At 38.1% G+C, this 18100-nt stretch overlaps 1 protein-coding gene across 1 annotated transcript in view; it reads left to right on the top strand.

The window, feature by feature from the left end:
- sorcs2 (sortilin-related VPS10 domain containing receptor 2) overlaps positions 1-18044 on the top strand; it is a 355821-nt gene extending 337777 nt beyond the window's left edge. Inside the window, exons 9-13 of the mRNA XM_055007856.1 lie at positions 3941-4120; positions 7923-8069; positions 11692-11794; positions 16377-16453; positions 16709-18044. Coding sequence (XP_054863831.1) covers positions 3941-4120; positions 7923-8069; positions 11692-11794; positions 16377-16453; positions 16709-16804 — 603 coding nt within the window. The 3' untranslated portion in view covers positions 16805-18044. The remainder of the gene's footprint in view (positions 1-3940; positions 4121-7922; positions 8070-11691; positions 11795-16376; positions 16454-16708) is intronic.
- The last annotated feature ends 56 nt before the right edge of the window (positions 18045-18100 follow it).

Here is an 18100-nt window from a genome sequence, read left to right as displayed (position 1 = left end):
TGCTCAGGACTAAAGCAGCTTGTTGCCTGCAGCTCACTGTTGCTGCTCCTTCCTGATGCATTGCTCTCATGCTAAACATTGCCATTATCTCGTTCCGTTTTGTTGATAAATGATTGCGCTAAATGCCATTGTGTTTCCTGTGGCAGTTTTACAATACGACTCTCCCAATGTTTCATCAATTAAATGCGTTAAATGTGGAATGGTAGCGGAAGGAAATGTACCATTTGCATTACAGTGCCTGATAGATTTCTATAGGAGGGTGGAACTGTTGGAAGTGAGTCTGGTTTCAATGGCATTAAGAAAAATCAGTGAATTAACTGTGAATGCCGTCTGACTCATGAAAATCTTGGGGATAATATCTTAAAGGTTTGGTCATGTTTAAGTTAGGTTAGATGATAAACTCAGTCAATGGTGATGCAACAAAACAAGGTCTTCTGCCTGTCTCCTTAAAAAACAACTGGTATAAAGTTTCTTTAGGGTTATGAAATAATAAATAATGCTATTTTCCATGTGTTGCGGCACATTCCTGTAGATATCGAAGGGGTAACCGTTGAATAGAATTCCTCGTGAGTGAGGGGCAGTCGATGAATAACAGATCCGTGAAACATTAAAGAGTAATGAATCTCAATTTGAAACTGGTAGGCCATAGCATCCATCCATGAAATTATAGGAGCAGAAGAAGTTCTAATTAAAGATCTATATCTTGGACAGTATCTAGTCTACTTGTAAGAACCTTTTAGCCTTTTCTTTTAAGTAACACTTCCCTACATGAGATACTCACATGAAGAGATTTAACATTGACTTTCTTGCCCTCATGCTAAGAGGAATGATCTATATCACTTCCAGCTATGCACTTTTTTTCCTTCTTACTCTCCCTTTCCTGTTTATGCCACGTCTTCCAGCCAAGGTGATTTATCTAAACCCTAGTCCTGAGTCAGGATAAGCTGATCAGATCATGTAAATACAATGAAAATACAGCCGTATGTCCAAAAATACTGGAATATGTTTGGTCTACACGTGTTCTGTCAGTATTATCTGCATGTATTTGCATCCTCCACCTCGGCACATCTTGTGCAGCAGAAGGATTATGTTTTCCAGCCACTCAGGAGGACTGACTCTGGATGCTAAAAATGCAGCTGAAGTTTGTACACTTCTCAGCACCAGCTCCTCCCCAAGCTCCACACTGCCGCCTGAGACGAGCTGTCAGTCGGAAACTCGGGCTACTGTGCTTTAACGGAGCACCGGGATAGAAGAGGGAAGGATGGAAATGTGGAGGGGAAATGCAAGGAAAAGCAAATGAGGTGTTTGAACTCTTTATGGCGACTGCACTCCTATTTCCATTCACATTCAATGTTGCATATTAGTGTGCTCTACCAAACTGACAGTACTTCTGTGTTTAATAGGTAGCACACAACATTGCATTCTTGATATCATAGTTTATACTACTGTAGATTGATTGGTTGAAAGAAATGGATATTTATTGGTAGGCTGATTTGCTTGATTTATTGTTCAGATAACTGGAAGTTGTTTCGAGGTTCAGGGTTTGACTTACTGGTTGCCATCGCTCAGTCTTGTGTCATTTGAGTGAACTGTATGAATAGCCACCTTTGTAATAAGTTTAATGCATACTAAGTGATTTGCATTCATGGATTTATAGATCAGAGAGGAGGGGATAGGAAAAGAAGTGGGAGATGCTGTTAATCAGAAAGAACATTTTTACTGTAATTCAAAAAACGTGCCACTCCCCCATTCACTGTCATAACGTTCTGGTCGTTAGTTAATTCTCTAAAAACTCATCTCTCAAGTTGCATATTTAGTTTCTGTCTTGAATTGTCCTAGATGTAACTCTAAATTATTGCTTCTTCTAGATCTATAAAGTCACCGCCCATCCCTCTACATTCATAGCAGCTGGAGCACAACCGGCTGTAAAACTGCTCGACACTACACAATAGCAAGTTTTAATATTACCGGAAATCAGTTCTGAAGAAGAATGATGATATGGAAAGTCCCACCCTACAAGTTGATGGGATTGGTTGATTGTTTTCCAAGATAGAAATCCTGAACCGTAGCATCGACTGTCTATTTTGCTCACGATATGTCTTCATGCATTAACCCTCCTGTTGTCCTCATTTACAGGCACCAAAAAATATTGTTTCCTTGTCTGAAAAAAATCCAAAAATTCAGCAGAAAAATTCCCCAAATTTCTGAAAATATGCAAAACCTTCAGGAAGAAAATTCCAATAATTCCTTAAAAGTTTCCCTTGAAAGTTTAATTAAAAAAAAATAAAATAAAATAAAAAATTTGGCAAAAAAAATTCTTGTACATATTTTCAAAAAATGATTAAAAATCTTCCAAAAAATCCTGAAAATATCTAAAATGATTCCATATATATCAGTAAAACTTCTAATATTTTCTTTAAGAACATTCACATAAAAATCAACCAAAATCCAGCGAAATTCAGAACCTACAAAATCAAGTAGTGCATCTCTTAACTTGGTCATTATTTTGTTGGTGCTGTTATTCTTTGCAGTAAATCAAGAACAATCTTATGTATGCCGTGCAATGAAAGAAACAGAAATAGGAATAATGATAAAACCACTGAGAACTAAAAGTTGTGTAAACTACAGCAGCAAGTTTCTCCAAAGTCCACAGATAGTGAGAATCAAGAATCGGGAGTCTACTGTGACTCTACTGCATGAACAAATGTGAAAAAAGTCCCAAAGCTCACAGTCGGTCTGTTTGGTTTCTTCAGCAGACGAGCTGCAGTTTGGAATTTATTGTACGAAAGCTTGAGTCGGCATCAGCTGTTGAGTCAAATCGAGTCGAGTGTATGGGGTTTAGAAATATACAGTCTCAGCATCATGCATATACAGGTAGAACAAGCTCAAAAAGGAAAGCATGTACTGCTTAAAACTGAATATTCACATACTCCTCCAGTAAGTTGGCCCTAACGTATTAAAGGTGACTAGCCAGGAGATTGCAAAAGGCATATTTGACTTCAGTTCATATTTAACTTGCAAAAATACCAGTAGAAATAATTTCTGTTTGATATATTTGGCCAACGCTTATTTGCACTAAATTAATAGAACATTTGAGGTGTGGAATCGTCCAATATGAACGTAATCCTAACCTTACCCTTCCTGGGTGTTTTGGGCTTAGAAGTCAACCAGCCGTGTCCTCATCATGCGCCTTCATTTGTTCCCGTTTTTGGCATAATTCACATTCTGGCAATTTGCACAAGTCTCACTCAGTGACTCAGTGCATTTATGAATATGAAGATCAGGCCACAGCCTTCAGTATTGCTATTACTTGGAACCACAACCATAAATCCAAGGGTAATTGAGCCTGAGTGTATTTTCTGAGCAGGATGGAAGAGTGTCAGTGATCAGAGGCACACCTTCTCGGGCATTTCCCCTGACATTCCGGTGGCTTTGTCTTCAAATGTTATGTTAATGTAATCACTAACGCTGGGAAAGTGCTGAGTCGCTCTTTGTGCCGTCGTTACAGTCTTTCATGAGTGATGAAGCCATTTGCATCGGAGGCTCAAGAGCTTTGACAAGTACACCTAACAAGTTTTCTAAGCTGCCAAAAACAGTTTTTCGATGGGTAAAGCGCTCCCTTGTCTGCCTCAGTTTGTTTCTCTGACTCTGTAGCTCTGTGTTTATTGGATTATGTTCTCTGGCTTGCAGTGAGCTCCTGTCAAACTTCTGTGAATCAAACTTCCTGCTTTTACTGCTTTATCTATTCTCTCCTTTCCCTGTTTTAATTTTGCTTTTTTCTTTTCTCTTCCCATCTGTCCTTACTTGCTGCTTTGCCTGCTTTTGATTTTCCTTTATTTTTTTGTCTTTCTTTGCTTTTGTCTTCACTTGCATTGATTCTACTCTTTTGTTTTTAACTCTACTGATTCAGAAATCTCTCTTTCTCCATCTCTTTGACCAGGATGTCCAGATTGTGAGTACAGACGAGAACCAGGTCTTCCTCGCCCTGCAGGAGTGGTACCAGTCGGACACCTATAACCTGTACCAGTCTGATCCCCAAGGCGTCTACTACTCCATCGTTCTGGAAAACGTTCGCAGCACCAAGCAGCCGGAGGAGAACGTCCTCATCGATATCCTGGAGGTGAGGTGGGGTTGGGGTTTCATCTCCATGGGGTAAAACGTAAACATTTCCAAACTGCTAAATACATGAATATTTGATGCAATTAGATGCCGCAGTGAACACAGCTGAGTCCAACTCTGAGCAGAGTCCAAAAGTAAGCTCGGCCTCCTCATGGGACTCCTCATTTCAAGTGTTCCAGAAAACTGAGCAGTTGCAGTTGACTGCTGCACAAACAGGAGGAAATAGTCCGTTTGCTGGGGACTACTTTCAGGTGTGGATTTGAACAAACTTGTGATTATTTCTAGGAACAGAGCAGCGTGTATATCCGTGCTAATGAAGGCTCATCATTTTCTATATTGATTCATGGTTGATTTTGTGGAACTCATTTGCATTTAAAACCTTGACAATATTGTTAACCTTATCTTAGATTGTACGTGTATGAGAGAAAAATCCCATTATGATAAGATGACAAAATAAGGATGGATGTTACAGAAGAAACACTTCTTCAATTCTGGTTCTCATATCCAAGTACCTGGATGAAGTACGCCTTATTGTACTTGTGGCCAGGAATTGACTGATAATAGAGAATATTAGGAGGCAAATGTAGTCAGCACTGCAAATTCCTTGCATTGCCAGGTCAGTATGAATCGTTTTAGAGATGTTCTTTCTCCCGTTTGCACTCACCAGCTTGTTGAATATTAATCATTTTGACATCTGCCAGCTTTGTGTTTGTCTCTTAGAAACAAGCCAAACTGAAAAGTGGTGAGGCTCTGCTGTAAAACTCAAGTCAAACAGAAGTGCTTCAGTTAAAACACTGGGTTTCTCTCAGTGACCTGTGGTTTTGTGTGGGATGCTACAAGCGGCGACAAAAGGAAGAGTAGTTTCTACAACATGCAGACAGTTCCTGCAGTGTGCAGGAGGTGGACAGTGTATCATGGTAAACAGCCCATTAATTCATCCGTGGAGATCTATTTATACATTTTCCAGTCATCATTAGGGCCCAGGGCATGGTGGCAGAAGGATCCTAGCCAGGCCTTCTAACACATTTATGGAATCCAGAGACGTACGCAGACTGGATGGCAAATGTATTCCAGAGTTCTGGGTCAGCACATAACTCCTCCAGGTTAGGTATTCCAGGAATACCTCGACAGGGGAGCATCTGGGAGGCATCCTAATCAAATGCCTGAACAACCCCAGCTCCTTTCAGTGCAGTGGGGCAGGGACTGTACTCTGAGCTCTTTCCAGGTATAGGACCTGACTTCTAGTTTTGACCCCAGGGGGAATCCGAAACAACCCGGTGAAGAAACTTATCTCACCGTTGTTTCAGTTAGAAATCACATCTCTTGGTGGAGGTGTGGATAGAAACGTACGCTGTCATGATTCCACACCACTCCTCCTTCCAGTCTGATGCTTCCATCTTTCCCTCTCACTGGAAAAAATGTCCCTCTCAAAACAAGAAAAAAAAACTTATTTCAAGGAACTTTTACCTCGAAATAAGTGAAAAAATTTGCCAATAGAACAAGTGAAAAATGACTTGGTAAGATTTCTTGAAATAAGATATGATATTTAGAATATTGAGATCTTAAAATTAGCTGGGAAAACTTATTTTAAGCTATATTTTACCAGGATTATCAAGCTTAGGTGTCTTAACCCTGTGATGCATAACATGGGTCAAAGTGACCCAAATCCAATGGAAAATGGGTATCTCCTGATGTGGTCTACACATCAAAGGGTTAAAATAAGCCAGATATGCTAAAAGAAAAAAAAAAAGAAGCAGTTTTTCACTCAAAAATAGATTTTCACTTTTATGTAACCTCCATATTTAAGATGTATTAACCCTCCTGCTGTCTTCATTTACGGGCACCAAAAAATATTGTTTCCTTGTCTGAAAAAAATCCCAAAATTCTGCAAAAATTGCCCAAATTTCTGAAAATTTGCAAAACCTTCAGGAAGAAAATTGCAATAATTCCTTAAAAGTTTCCCTTAGAAGTTTTATTTTTTCAAAAATTCCCCCGAATTTGGCAAGAAAATTCTTGTAAATATTTTCAAAAAATGATTAAAAATCTTCCAAAAAAATCCTAAAATTATCAAAAGTGATTCCATATATATCAGTAAAACTTCTAATATTTTCTTTAAGAACATTCACATAAAAATCAACCAAAATCCAGCAAAATTTGCTGGATTTTGGTTGATTTTTTTTTAACATTTTTAACATTTCTTTTGTTCCACCTAAAGATTTCCCAAAAATATTGAAAATGTGGACATGAGAAGTTTGACTGTGAAAATATTTTTTTTTCTCCACATTTTCAAACTTTAAAACGGGTTAATTTGACCCGCAGGACGACACGAGGGTTAAACTTATTTTGAGTTTTCTTGTAAAATTCAACTCAAAACAAGATAATTTCAAGATTGTTTGACTTAACAAGATATTTAAGATGCATTGTCTTAAAACAAGTCCCTCCATCTGCTGAAATGTCTCTAGTCAAATGAATTTATCTTAAATCAAGTGGGATGAAACATTTTGACTAAAAATGAGAAGAACAGACTTGGTAAGATATTGAGTTTTTGCAGTGCTCTCACTGTTGGACAAGAGCCAACAGAGTGCAAAGAAAACATTCACAAAGGTTCCTGTGAAGGAAGTTTTGTTAGCTGCTCGACATTTTAGGCTACCCGTTTTAAGCCACCCTTGCAGCTATGCAGAAGCATAAAGTATATGACTTTTAGTGTCCCAACCACACTATTCTTTTTGAAGCTTTGTATTCTCGCATGGTATATAATGCAGTTTACAATGATAGTGGATTAGAAATTGGAGCTGTATATACACTGCTCAAGGACTGTTGCCTCATCTTGAAACTCCTTGCCTATATTTTATTCTGTATGTTTTACCACTCGAACGATCGCTCAACTTCAAGTCACTTGAGTGTATGGGCAGGGTCTGGAGATGAATGGGAAAAGAGGACATGAAAAAAAGTGTAGCAGGAAGAATAAGAGAAGAGGTGTTGTAGGGAGGAAGAATAAGCCGTCGACCATGGAGGCAAAGGCCTTCGCTGCAGAACTCATTTTCTCCTCCTCTCATCCCTCGCTCTGTGCTGCACTTTCCTCACAGAGATAGAGATGGAAAGTCGAACAACGTATAGGAGCAGAAAGCGCCGAGAAAAAAGATTAAGTTCTGAACACACATGGAGAGATGGGAAAAAAATGCAGACTGGAAAGTAGAGAAGCCAGAAGTCTGGGGAGAATACAGGCTGGCTTATGCGCTTTGATTGAAACAATTACCGTATTTCTTTATATAAACATCAGTTCTACATAATAGATAGAAAAAGGGAGCCGGGGGAGTCTGTGGATGGAGATATGTATGACATCCGCCTGGCTCTGGTTAAATATCTGTCTGCTCTGTCTTCATCATCTTAATGTTTCAGCCTCAGAGCATGCAGCTTGCAACATCGCAGCCGCAAAAACCATTCAGTGCCTCTTGATTTCAGTGAATTAAACTTTTACAGCCGTGCAGCTTCTGTGTCAGTGGTTTCCAAGTATCATGTATTGCTCTGTAGCATACGTACGCTTTGGGTAATCAGGTTTCCATCATTCTTGTTGCTATAAATCTTGTTCCGCAGTTCAAGGTAAGGTTACAATCCAGTTACAGCAGTTTTAATGAAACAAAAAAGAGCATTTCCTCTATGAAAACAGCATTTAAGACTGAGTTACTGCATTAAAGCAAAAGTGTGTGACATTAAAACCTAGAAACTGCACATTCACAGTGAGCTGTGTTCAGAATTGTGCAGAAAAGTTAACCTTCATTTGTCTGGTTTTCTCGTTCCTCCAGGTGCGTGGCATCAAAGGAGTCTTCCTGGCCAATCAGAAGATCGATGGAAAAGTGACAACCCTCATCACCTATAACAAAGGACGCGACTGGGAACCTTTGGCTCCTCCTACCACCGACATGAACGGCAAACCAGTCAGCTGCAAAGCGGTAAGAAACCCAACTGTTTTATTCACTCTGCTGCCTTTTTCAAAATATTGAGCATCAACAGAGCTATAATCAAATGTTTTTCTCTGTTTACAGCTTTGCACTAAGCTAAGCTAAGTAGCTGATGGTTGCAGTGTCACTTTAAACAAATTCTCTTCATCTCTTTGTGTATTTCCCAAAATATCAAACAACTCTTAAAAGCAATACCTTGACTATGGTTGTGTTGTTTTTGCTCTAGGTTGTGTGTTGGGTAGATGAATGATATATAGTAGGGTGGCAACAGAAAACACAAATGCAACATCACTTCAACATCAAATGATTCCAGATTGTATCACCTTACCATACTTGCATTACTTCTAGTTTTAGCAATATCATGTTTGCTTTTATCTCCAATAAAACAGCTTAGGTTTTCTGGAATAAAAATGCCGGCCCCACAGTAGGAGCTTCAGATTTTTTAGTACTTTGTACGTCCAACTATATTTTTCATGACCTCCTCCTAGACATGGAGGATACCAGATTTCTGGGAAGAAACTTTGCTGTTTTTTAGACACTTTTTTGGCTGCCTCAGCTGGAAGGCTTTTGTTGCTGTACCTTTCTTTTTAAAAGTCTTCTATTGGATTCAAGTCAGGCAACATATACTTGGCCAAGTTGAAGTTTTTTCTTTTATTTTCTGTAAAACCCCTTTTTATATTTGGACATAAAGCTTTAGCCGGGAATATTGTTCTTCTGCTCAACCTCCACAGACTGGGAGTCATCTGAAAAATGTCCAGATGTGAAGACCATTCTAGTTTTAACTTCTACAATTCTGCAATTTCATTTAGCACACACTTTTATCCAAAGAGACGTACATCTGAGAATAGATACAACACAAGCAAGGATCTAGTCAGGAGAAAACGACCCGGATAAGAGCCATAGAGCAAGTTCAAGTGTGAAAATAGGACTGTGGTGTCTACAGACAGCGCAGATGTAATAGGATTTTTTTTTCTTGGTTTTGAGCAAGTACTTAATTCGTTTCTTCTTCAGCACACTACACACAACATATTCAAACTTTGCGCTCTGTGATGCAGAAGCTACCTCGCACAAACATCAATCCGTCAAAACACCGAGACCTGTCAACCAGGTTGCTCTGAGTGTGAACGCAAAGTAAGAGAAGGAAGGATGAGTTGTTGCACTTTGAGGAATGTGTGTGAGATGCCTGCTCCAGCTCTGCCATCCATCTTGTCAGAGTCGCTGCCATGGGGTTACACCGTGAAGAGGCAATGAGTCACTGGCAGTCTGATATCCATACATCACACCTCACAGGCACATAGAAGGGGACGCTGGAGTCTGGTCTTTTATTTGAACCATCGCTCTAGTCAGCTGACAGATTTTGAAGGGAGGCGCAAAATATCAGGCGTCGAGACGCACGCCGTTGTTCCATCTGATATTGACCTCATCTTCCCTTTAGCCTCATCCATACTACAACAGAGTTACCTTGCCAAGAAAAAGAGAGAAAAAAAGCTCTCTGGGTTGTTAAAGTATCAGTCACTGAGACAGCTTTATTTCAAACACTGACATCACTAGTCACCCAGATAGACAAAGCCAGATAGCAGATGTGCTATCTAATGTGGCAGTTTATCAGGCAAACACTGTCAGCTGTATCCATTAGCTTGCCACCTGATGCAGACCGGCTGAGAGAAATGACCCCGATGCACAGGAAGCGTTTGTCATAATGTCTGCATGAGGTTGTAGTCTGCTTTAAACCAAACGCTGCAAAGTACCACAAAGTACTTTATATCCCTCAGAAGACTAACTGGTATTCAGCGCCCTTTATGAAATGAGTTTTCTGTGGCTTCGACTGCACAAACAGTAGAGTTAAAATGTGCTGCTTTCTCATTCTAAAGAACCGACACTTGAATAATGTGCTGCTTCTGGCTTCTCATATGTGAGGATTTTAGGCTTTTCTTTGTCCTCTGTTGTAGTAAACTGAATATGTTTGGGTTTGGGAGAAAACAAGACACTTGAAATCATTACTTGGGGATTTGGGAAAGTTCTACAGACATTTTTTGACCATTTTCAGAGACTAAATGCTTTCTTGAGAAAATGATCTTCTGATTAATCAAAATCTTAGTCTGAAAATTGTGGAAAAATCACGTGGAAGGAACACCTAATAGTTGCACTGTTGCACTCTATGGATCTATTGACCACAATGTTAGATTTGGAGCTACTCAAACTGCAGACTGCCAAGCAAAATTTCAATTATGATAACATTTCAATTCCCAGCTGTAGTTAACCTGAACTTAATTTTCATTGTAACCCTAACCAGTCATGTCTTTAATGTGTAATCTCACACTGACCTAACCCTAACCTTTACAAGTTATCTAGAGCTTTAAGGTCTGATGTTTACCCCACATTTTCAGATATACCCATGGACTCTGTATAAAGATGAATAAACCATCTTGCTACTGGACCACAAGTAGAGCTGAGGCAAGTCATGCAAATGTCTCAAAGCCTTGGACCGTCCTTTAGGCTTTGATGTAATTTAAATAGGTGAATTATGTAAAAAGTTCTCATGTAGTTGGAATAAACGAGGAAATAAACAAGACCAGAATTGCTTTTTGTACCAGGCTGTAAACATGTTTGTTTCTGCAGTAATTTCAGCATTTTAACATGGGGGTCTGTGGAGATTGACTTGCCTCTAGTGGCCATTTGAGGAACTGCAGTTTATGTGACTTTGCTGTGGCTTTATTTGTTAACTTGGAGGTTGTCACTTGGATACATTAGCCAAACAAGCAAGATTATCAGTAATTCATGCTGGAAATTAGACCCTCCTTTAAACTGCATGCCAAATTACAACCAATCTGGCAGAAATTTGTACTGATTCTAAAATCAAACTTGTATAATCTTATACTTTTACTACTGCAGAATATATTTCATATGACACAATCAAAGCCAACATGATGTTCACTGTGGTAGACTACTGAACTTGCAATTCATCAAAAACATACTGAAACTCCTAAAACACCACAGTCGGCTTTGGAAAATGATCCACAGTAATGTGATATAGTGCTGGTGATTTCAGTAGGGTCACAAGGATCTTGGAGAGAGGTTTTCATCAACATGAAGCATCTAAAATGCTTATCGAACTAAACTTACTTGCTGTAAACAGGATCTTTTAACATACTGCGACTTTACCTCCCTTACTGATTTACTGCAGTCACTGAAATCATAGTTCTTGCATTTCTTCTAAGGAGATGTGTGAATAGAAACCATCATACTGTCGTTTGTAGAATGGACTTTGTTCAGCATCTGCCTCTGACTAATGTTTGCGTTGTGAATCCGCAGATGGATTATCTCATTTGAAAGCTTCTATTAAATATCCTTTACCACAATAAAATGTGATTAATGCCCCTAAAACCCCAGACTGAGCTGTATTCGTGGTGGGATTATCAGGTATCTGTGTCGTAAGACTCGTCAAACATGGCTGAGCAAGTGTCTTCACTTCACCCACCATTCCACTAAAGTACAACTTTGTTGAGATGTATTGCTATAAAATAAACACTAACGCCCTCTGTTGGATGGTGGATCAGTGTATATGCTGTCGGTGAGTCACTTTAAATTCTCTCTACATGTGTCTTTAATGCAGCCGGACTGCCACCTCCACCTCCACCTGCGCTGGGCGGACAACCCCTACGTGTCCGGGACCGTCCACACCAAAGACTCTGCTCCAGGTCTCATCATGGGCGCTGGTGGGTACATTTTTTTAATATATGTTTTAGTATTTTTGACTTGGAGACCTCTTTTTCACACTTATTAACCAATGCAATCGATGTCCCTGGTCCAAGAGTGCACCATGTACAGAAGCAGCAACGGTACTTTTGTTGCAACGAAGTCATGAGGAATTTATCAGGTAGCTATAGCAGGTATTGACAGCACCGGAAAAACAGAATCATATAGTATGGAAACTTAAAAATAAATGAAGGAGGAGGGGAAATAACAAAAAGAAAAACAGAAAGTGAATTAAAAATTGGCATCACCTTAAGGGGATGAATGCAAGCCAAGCAACACTGCTCCTGTTAATGGTGAGTTAGTTGGTTTTTAGAGGTTATTTGGACAAAATATTGTACTCAGTGGCAACGCAAGTTGGAAGCCACCAATGAGCCAAATTTTGAACCATTGCAACCCTTAAACATAGCGCACACACAGAGAGTGAAATAGAGTTAAACACATAAAAGTTACATAAAGTGTTGCAAGGATACCAAACATTTATTCACCAAACCAGACTGGAGTGCATTCACACAATCCTCAGAGTAATGCTTTATTTCTGTCTTTAATGTTAGATGTACATCTTTCAATCTCATATTGACTTTGTCTTACATCTTTTTAAATTGTCCATGTGTGTTGAAGTGTGTTAAGGTGTGCAGCAGCTACAATAATAAGGCTCCAATGAATCTTTATGAAGTCTTTAAAGTCACAAAAAGTTTTCTATTACATGCGAATGGTTGTAAATTTTGAGATATTTCATTCACCTTATATTTTACATATGTTGTCTCCCACATTTACAAGCCTCATGTGAAAGCTAGAAGAAGATATATATATATATATATATATATATATATATATATATATATATATATATATATATATATATATATATATATATATATATATATATATATATATATATGTATGTAAGACCCTTGGAAAACAGACAGAAAACAGGGACTAAGATGGCAGAACTGATTACAAAAACCAACACACTGGGAAAACAATGCAAGGTGAAGAGAGAGGAGTTGAATTAGGAAATTTAGACAAAAAGCTTCTTAACTAAGAAATGGTTTCTACACAAAGCAAAGGATGTTATTATCCATGGGTAAAGACAGTCCTGTGTAGTGGTGAAACAGTTTCTCTAGTACGAGTTTGATGGTTTTTTTTTCTGTTACTTCATGTCACTGTGTAGTATATTGAATTCTTTTGGGTTTTAGTAGTGTTGGTCAAAGTATGCTGAATACATATCTTTGGATTATAGAAAACTTTTCACATGTCATGAACAATTATGAAGTTTACGTCATGATTCTCTAAACTGAGATGCAAAACAGTCTCAGCTAAACCTCATTCTTGTTTGGAGGGTAATTCAGTTTTCAAATAAACAGAATTTCTAAAGTTGAATGAAAAGGGGGCTGTTTGAAAGAGTGACAATGCCTAAGTTTAGAGGCAAGAAGGAATGATGGAGGAATTAATTAAAAACTGGATGATCAGGGTTCGCGTCCCTTGATGGACAAAAGACCATCAGTCTCAGTCGTAAGTTTCCTTTTTTTTAAATTGAGGTTTACTTTCAATTTCTGGTTCAGTTTAAGCACCAAAACTCCTTGGATAAGTTTAGAAAAAAGCCTCGATTTATTGGACACTTTTACTTGTCAGAAGTTGATTTGAGGTTGGTCTGGGTTCGGAACGTTAAAATACGACCAATCCACAACATGTTTGAAGCTTTTCCACCATTTTCTGGGTTATTAGTGTGACAAGTCCCGCCCCATTTAATATATGATGGAACTGGAACAACAGTATCTAAAAAGTGTCCCTCCTCCAGAGACAAACCTCTCATTTACCCTGAGAAGGAGCTTTGACTCTTCCTCTCTGCAGCGGTGGAGTTTAAACCACACTGCTTCATGCCTGAACACTCCAACACACACAGGAGTTCACTGAACCGCCAGCAATTTTATTTATTCAATACTTCACTGTGTTTGTTTGCACGCAGGCCATTCCTGACAGAAAGCACAAAAAAAACACACATGTACGCAAAAAAAGAAAAAAAAAGGCGGCCTGAAAACTAAATAAAATAAGTGAGTGAGCTGCCTGCGTCTGTTTATGAGATAGAGAAAATAAGCCATATAAGTCATGCCTTTCATTTTCTGCTTGAGCCCATTTCCAGCAGAGCAACAAAAAAACAACTCACATAAAATGTTGCTGGAAAAATAAAAATGGTAAGTTCAATTTAAAAGATATTAAAGACCACAAAGCTATAAAGTCCAAGTTTGTCGACTAGAATTTCATCCATTTTACACATTTACTTTTGAGGAACAGCTGTATGATGTTGTCTGGGGCTCAAAAGGATTTCAGATAATATCCTCGATAATACTGGGACTAACAGAATCTGCCTTTCTTAGAGTTTGACCCATTCTAAACACTAACATGAGTTCCCATTGTCTTGAATGTGTCCATAATTGGATTATGCGAGTTCTGTAGGTTGGACTTTTCAACAAACACGGTGCATTCATGCAGGTATAAGGGATGCTATTCTGCTGCATTGTTTTTATTGGTCTAGCCGTTCCAGTGGTGATCCAGTTCTAGGACATTCTGCATATCAGGTGTGAAGAAGGTCTAAAAGTCAAAGCCGTCTGCTCCATCTAATGGACAAAATAGGGAATTTATTTGCAACGTGCCTTCTGATGAAACCCACTGACTGTATGCTGGGAAACGCTGTCAAACATTCAGTGTCAGCAAGTTGCTGCATTTCATAAAGTCTGTCTAATCATTTTAAAAAAACGTCTTCTGTGATCTTAATCCCATGCAGACCTGCCATTTCATATTCCAGCAAACACAATAGCCCCGAGACATTTCAGTGCCATCCAAATCAGCACCTTTGTGGTTTTCTTACTTTTTTCTCAGGTTTTATTATTTTGTTTTGTTTTCTCCACTCCTTTTTTCCCACCTTGGCAATTATAAATGGAAGTTTGGAACGGTTTGGGTGCAAATTTCAAGTAGCGGCACAGCATGATGCCCCATTCACAGTCAGCTCGAATCCAAAAGTAGTAAAATCAAGTTGGATGCTTAGATGGATGGATTAATTAGTCGTCTTTCAGCAGCATCAACACAGCCAATATATGGCAGCCTCTTAATAGCACATCGATGGATAATATCAGTAAATTTACAAAAAATAAAAAACAGATTTCTCTTCATGAAACACACACATACAGGAGTCATTTCTAAATGCCATGAGGCCTTCAGGTGATACCAGTCCCATGCAAAAATGGCTTTTGTCACTGTTTGATGTATTAAAACAAAGAAGAGTGAAAATATATATATTGTTGTTGCGTCCCCCAGTGATATTGAAGAGTGTATAGCAGATAGTCCTGTACTAATTTAACCCCTGGGTATACGGTTTCAGGAGTAGTTTTTGCAAAACTTTAGTAGAATACGGTGTACATATTGTACAGTTTTTGTTCCATTATCCTAATTTATGAGGATATTATGTTGCGTATGAAAGAATCAAATATGTGGTGGACATAACATAGTTTGCTTAATAGTAAATAGGGAGTGATTTTGGGATCAGAAATTAGATTCAGTAACCTCTTTGCACTGGATATTTGACAACCTTCCAGTGACAATACAACTACACACATTAATCCACAAGGCCAACAAATAGCCTGACACAAACCTTCAATAAGGAAACTCAGCATGTTGTTTTTGCACTTTAGTTTTTTGCAATATATAGTGTGTTAACTGAATGAAAGTTTGGAGATTTAGATTTATCAAGTACATTTTTAATTTAGTACACTTTAAAGTACACATTATAAGCCAGTATGTGATGATACTGAGGAAATTTATAAGGTGAAAAGTGAATTTTTTAGCTTTTTAAGTCAAAACTGTGATATATTATGTCTGAATTTTGAGGTAAAACACCAAACTTTAAAGTACAAACTGGTATTTCTGGTTCAAAATTAAGATTTGAGTGAAATTTAAGTCAAATTGATTCAATTTTGCCTCATAACTTAGTTTCTCAGCATTTTAACTTCACATCTTTATATGTGAAAGTCAGCTTTTTGACTTGTTTTATAATGTAGTGCTTTTTTTAAAATCTCATTACTATTTTGTATGTCGTATTCTAGACTTGACTTACCATTCCTAACATTATCAATTGCCTTTCCTCTCTAATAAAGTAATAGGTTTCCATTAATATTGTTTAAAAAAAGGTTAAAAAAAAAAAACAAAAAAAAAACTGTGCAATAAAGTATAACCCGCCTTCATGTGACATATGCATCCATCCATGACAGGCTTTGGTCCAAAAGAAAACCTTTACTTTCTAATTTTGAGAAATTATAAATTCATACACTTCTCCAAGGCGCAGTCTTCCCTTCTGGTCAATTGTTAATAAAAAACAGCAAAGCAATAAAAAAATTGTAAGCTAGAAATCCTCAACCCATGCGGCTCCCTCTCTGGTTTTTCAGTCTAGTCTCCCTGCATCTGTTCGCTCTGTGTTTGAATCTGTTATTGTTGCCTGCCTCCTGAGCCTTCCTGCCTGATGAAATTCTCCATTCTTCATCTTTTGTTCAGGTAACCTGGGCTCCAAGCTAGTGGAGTATAAGGAAGAGATGTACATCACTTCAGACTGTGGGAAGACATGGAGACAGGTACATCACGTCCTCACACGCTTCTTCTTGTATAAGTCTTTCTTCCTCTCCCAACCTCCTCTGCTCTCTCCCTCCGCTCTGAGAACAATCTGAGGAGGTCTGAGATCCAATTTAATATCCATCTAGTTTATTTTTTGAAGCCTAAACTGAATACCAGCTGGGTATTAAAGTACTTTTTGCAGCTTAGCAAGATGAGCACAAAAAAATGAGTGCATTCGTAACGTGATTTCCAACCTGTAATGTTGCTTTTTGAAGGTTTTCGAGGAGGAGCATCACATCCTGTATCTGGACCACGGTGGGGTCATCGTTGCCATCAAGGACACTTCTATTCCCCTCAAGATACTCAAGTAAGATTACAGTCATGGCACCAAAAACAGAGCAGTCCTCACTGCTGTGAGACATTGTTCAATGGGGTGTGATCATTGCATTAATGGCTTTTTAGTGATATCTGGTAGCGTCATCCACCTCTGATATGATACATGTGACATGGGTTAATTAAATTATTCATTCTGGTATTGATTGGTACCAGTGGATCGTCCATTAGGAGCCTCTGGCAGTCAATGATGAGGAATGTTGAAATGAGAGCTGTAACTCTTTGTTTGTCCACATCATAACACAACTGATTAATTTTGAATCCAAATGCATTTCAAATATCAAACATCAAACCTCACCTTTGCTAAAATGTTACAAAGGAGGTCAACAACTCCTGGACAAAAAGGCAAAATGCTAAGTTACAACCAAGTAGATGGGCTTGTGTGATTTTGCAGCAGCCTGATGTCATTTCGTGACTGTAAAGTCAGTGGATGGTCGTGTGGAAAGACTCTGGTGTGTCCTTTTAAGTCAGGGGTGTCAAACTCATCTTAGTTCAGGGGCCAGTTTGATCTGAAGTTGGCCGGACCAGTTAAATCACAGCAGAATAACCTACAAATAACCACAAATCCAACTTTTTCCTTTGTTTTAGTGCCAAAAAAATACAATCTGAAAATGTTCACCTTTAAGGAACTATCGTTTTGCAAAAAAATATGAATAACCTGAAATTTGTTAAGAAAAAAAATCTATTTCAACAACATTATGCATCAGTTTATCATTTGCACATTACAACTTTCAGATCACAGAGTGTTTACAACAAGGCACAAAAAAACAACAAAAACGAGACAAAATAATACAAAAATGAGACAAACGACAAACCAAACAAGACAAAAAAAATTGCTAAAAAAAATTACAAAGTGACAAAAAATGGACAAAAAAAGACAAAAAAATTCCACAAATGACACAAACGAGACAAAAAATGACAAAAAAGAAACAGAATGATTAAAAAAATAAACAAGCGAGACAAAAAAACACAAAACGACAAAAACGATGCACAAATAAGGTAAAACACAAAATGACAAAAATCTGACAAAAAACACAAGCAAGAAAAAAAGGAAACACAAAACGGCCAAAGTGAGAAACAAAACAACAAAAACATGAGACAAATGATAAAAGTCAAACAACAAAAGAAACAACAAAAACAAGACAAAATATTACAAAAATGAGACACAAAATGACAAAAACGAGAAAGAAAACGGCAAAAACATAAGGCAAACGACAAAGAGTCAGACAAAAAAAAAACAACAAAAACAAGACAAAATATTACAAAAATGAGAC

Source organism: Amphiprion ocellaris, chromosome 23, assembly GCF_022539595.1.
Source record: "Amphiprion ocellaris isolate individual 3 ecotype Okinawa chromosome 23, ASM2253959v1, whole genome shotgun sequence".
NCBI classification, from domain to species: Eukaryota; Metazoa; Chordata; class Actinopteri; family Pomacentridae; genus Amphiprion; species Amphiprion ocellaris.
This window is presented reverse-complemented; position numbering and strand designations above follow the sequence as displayed.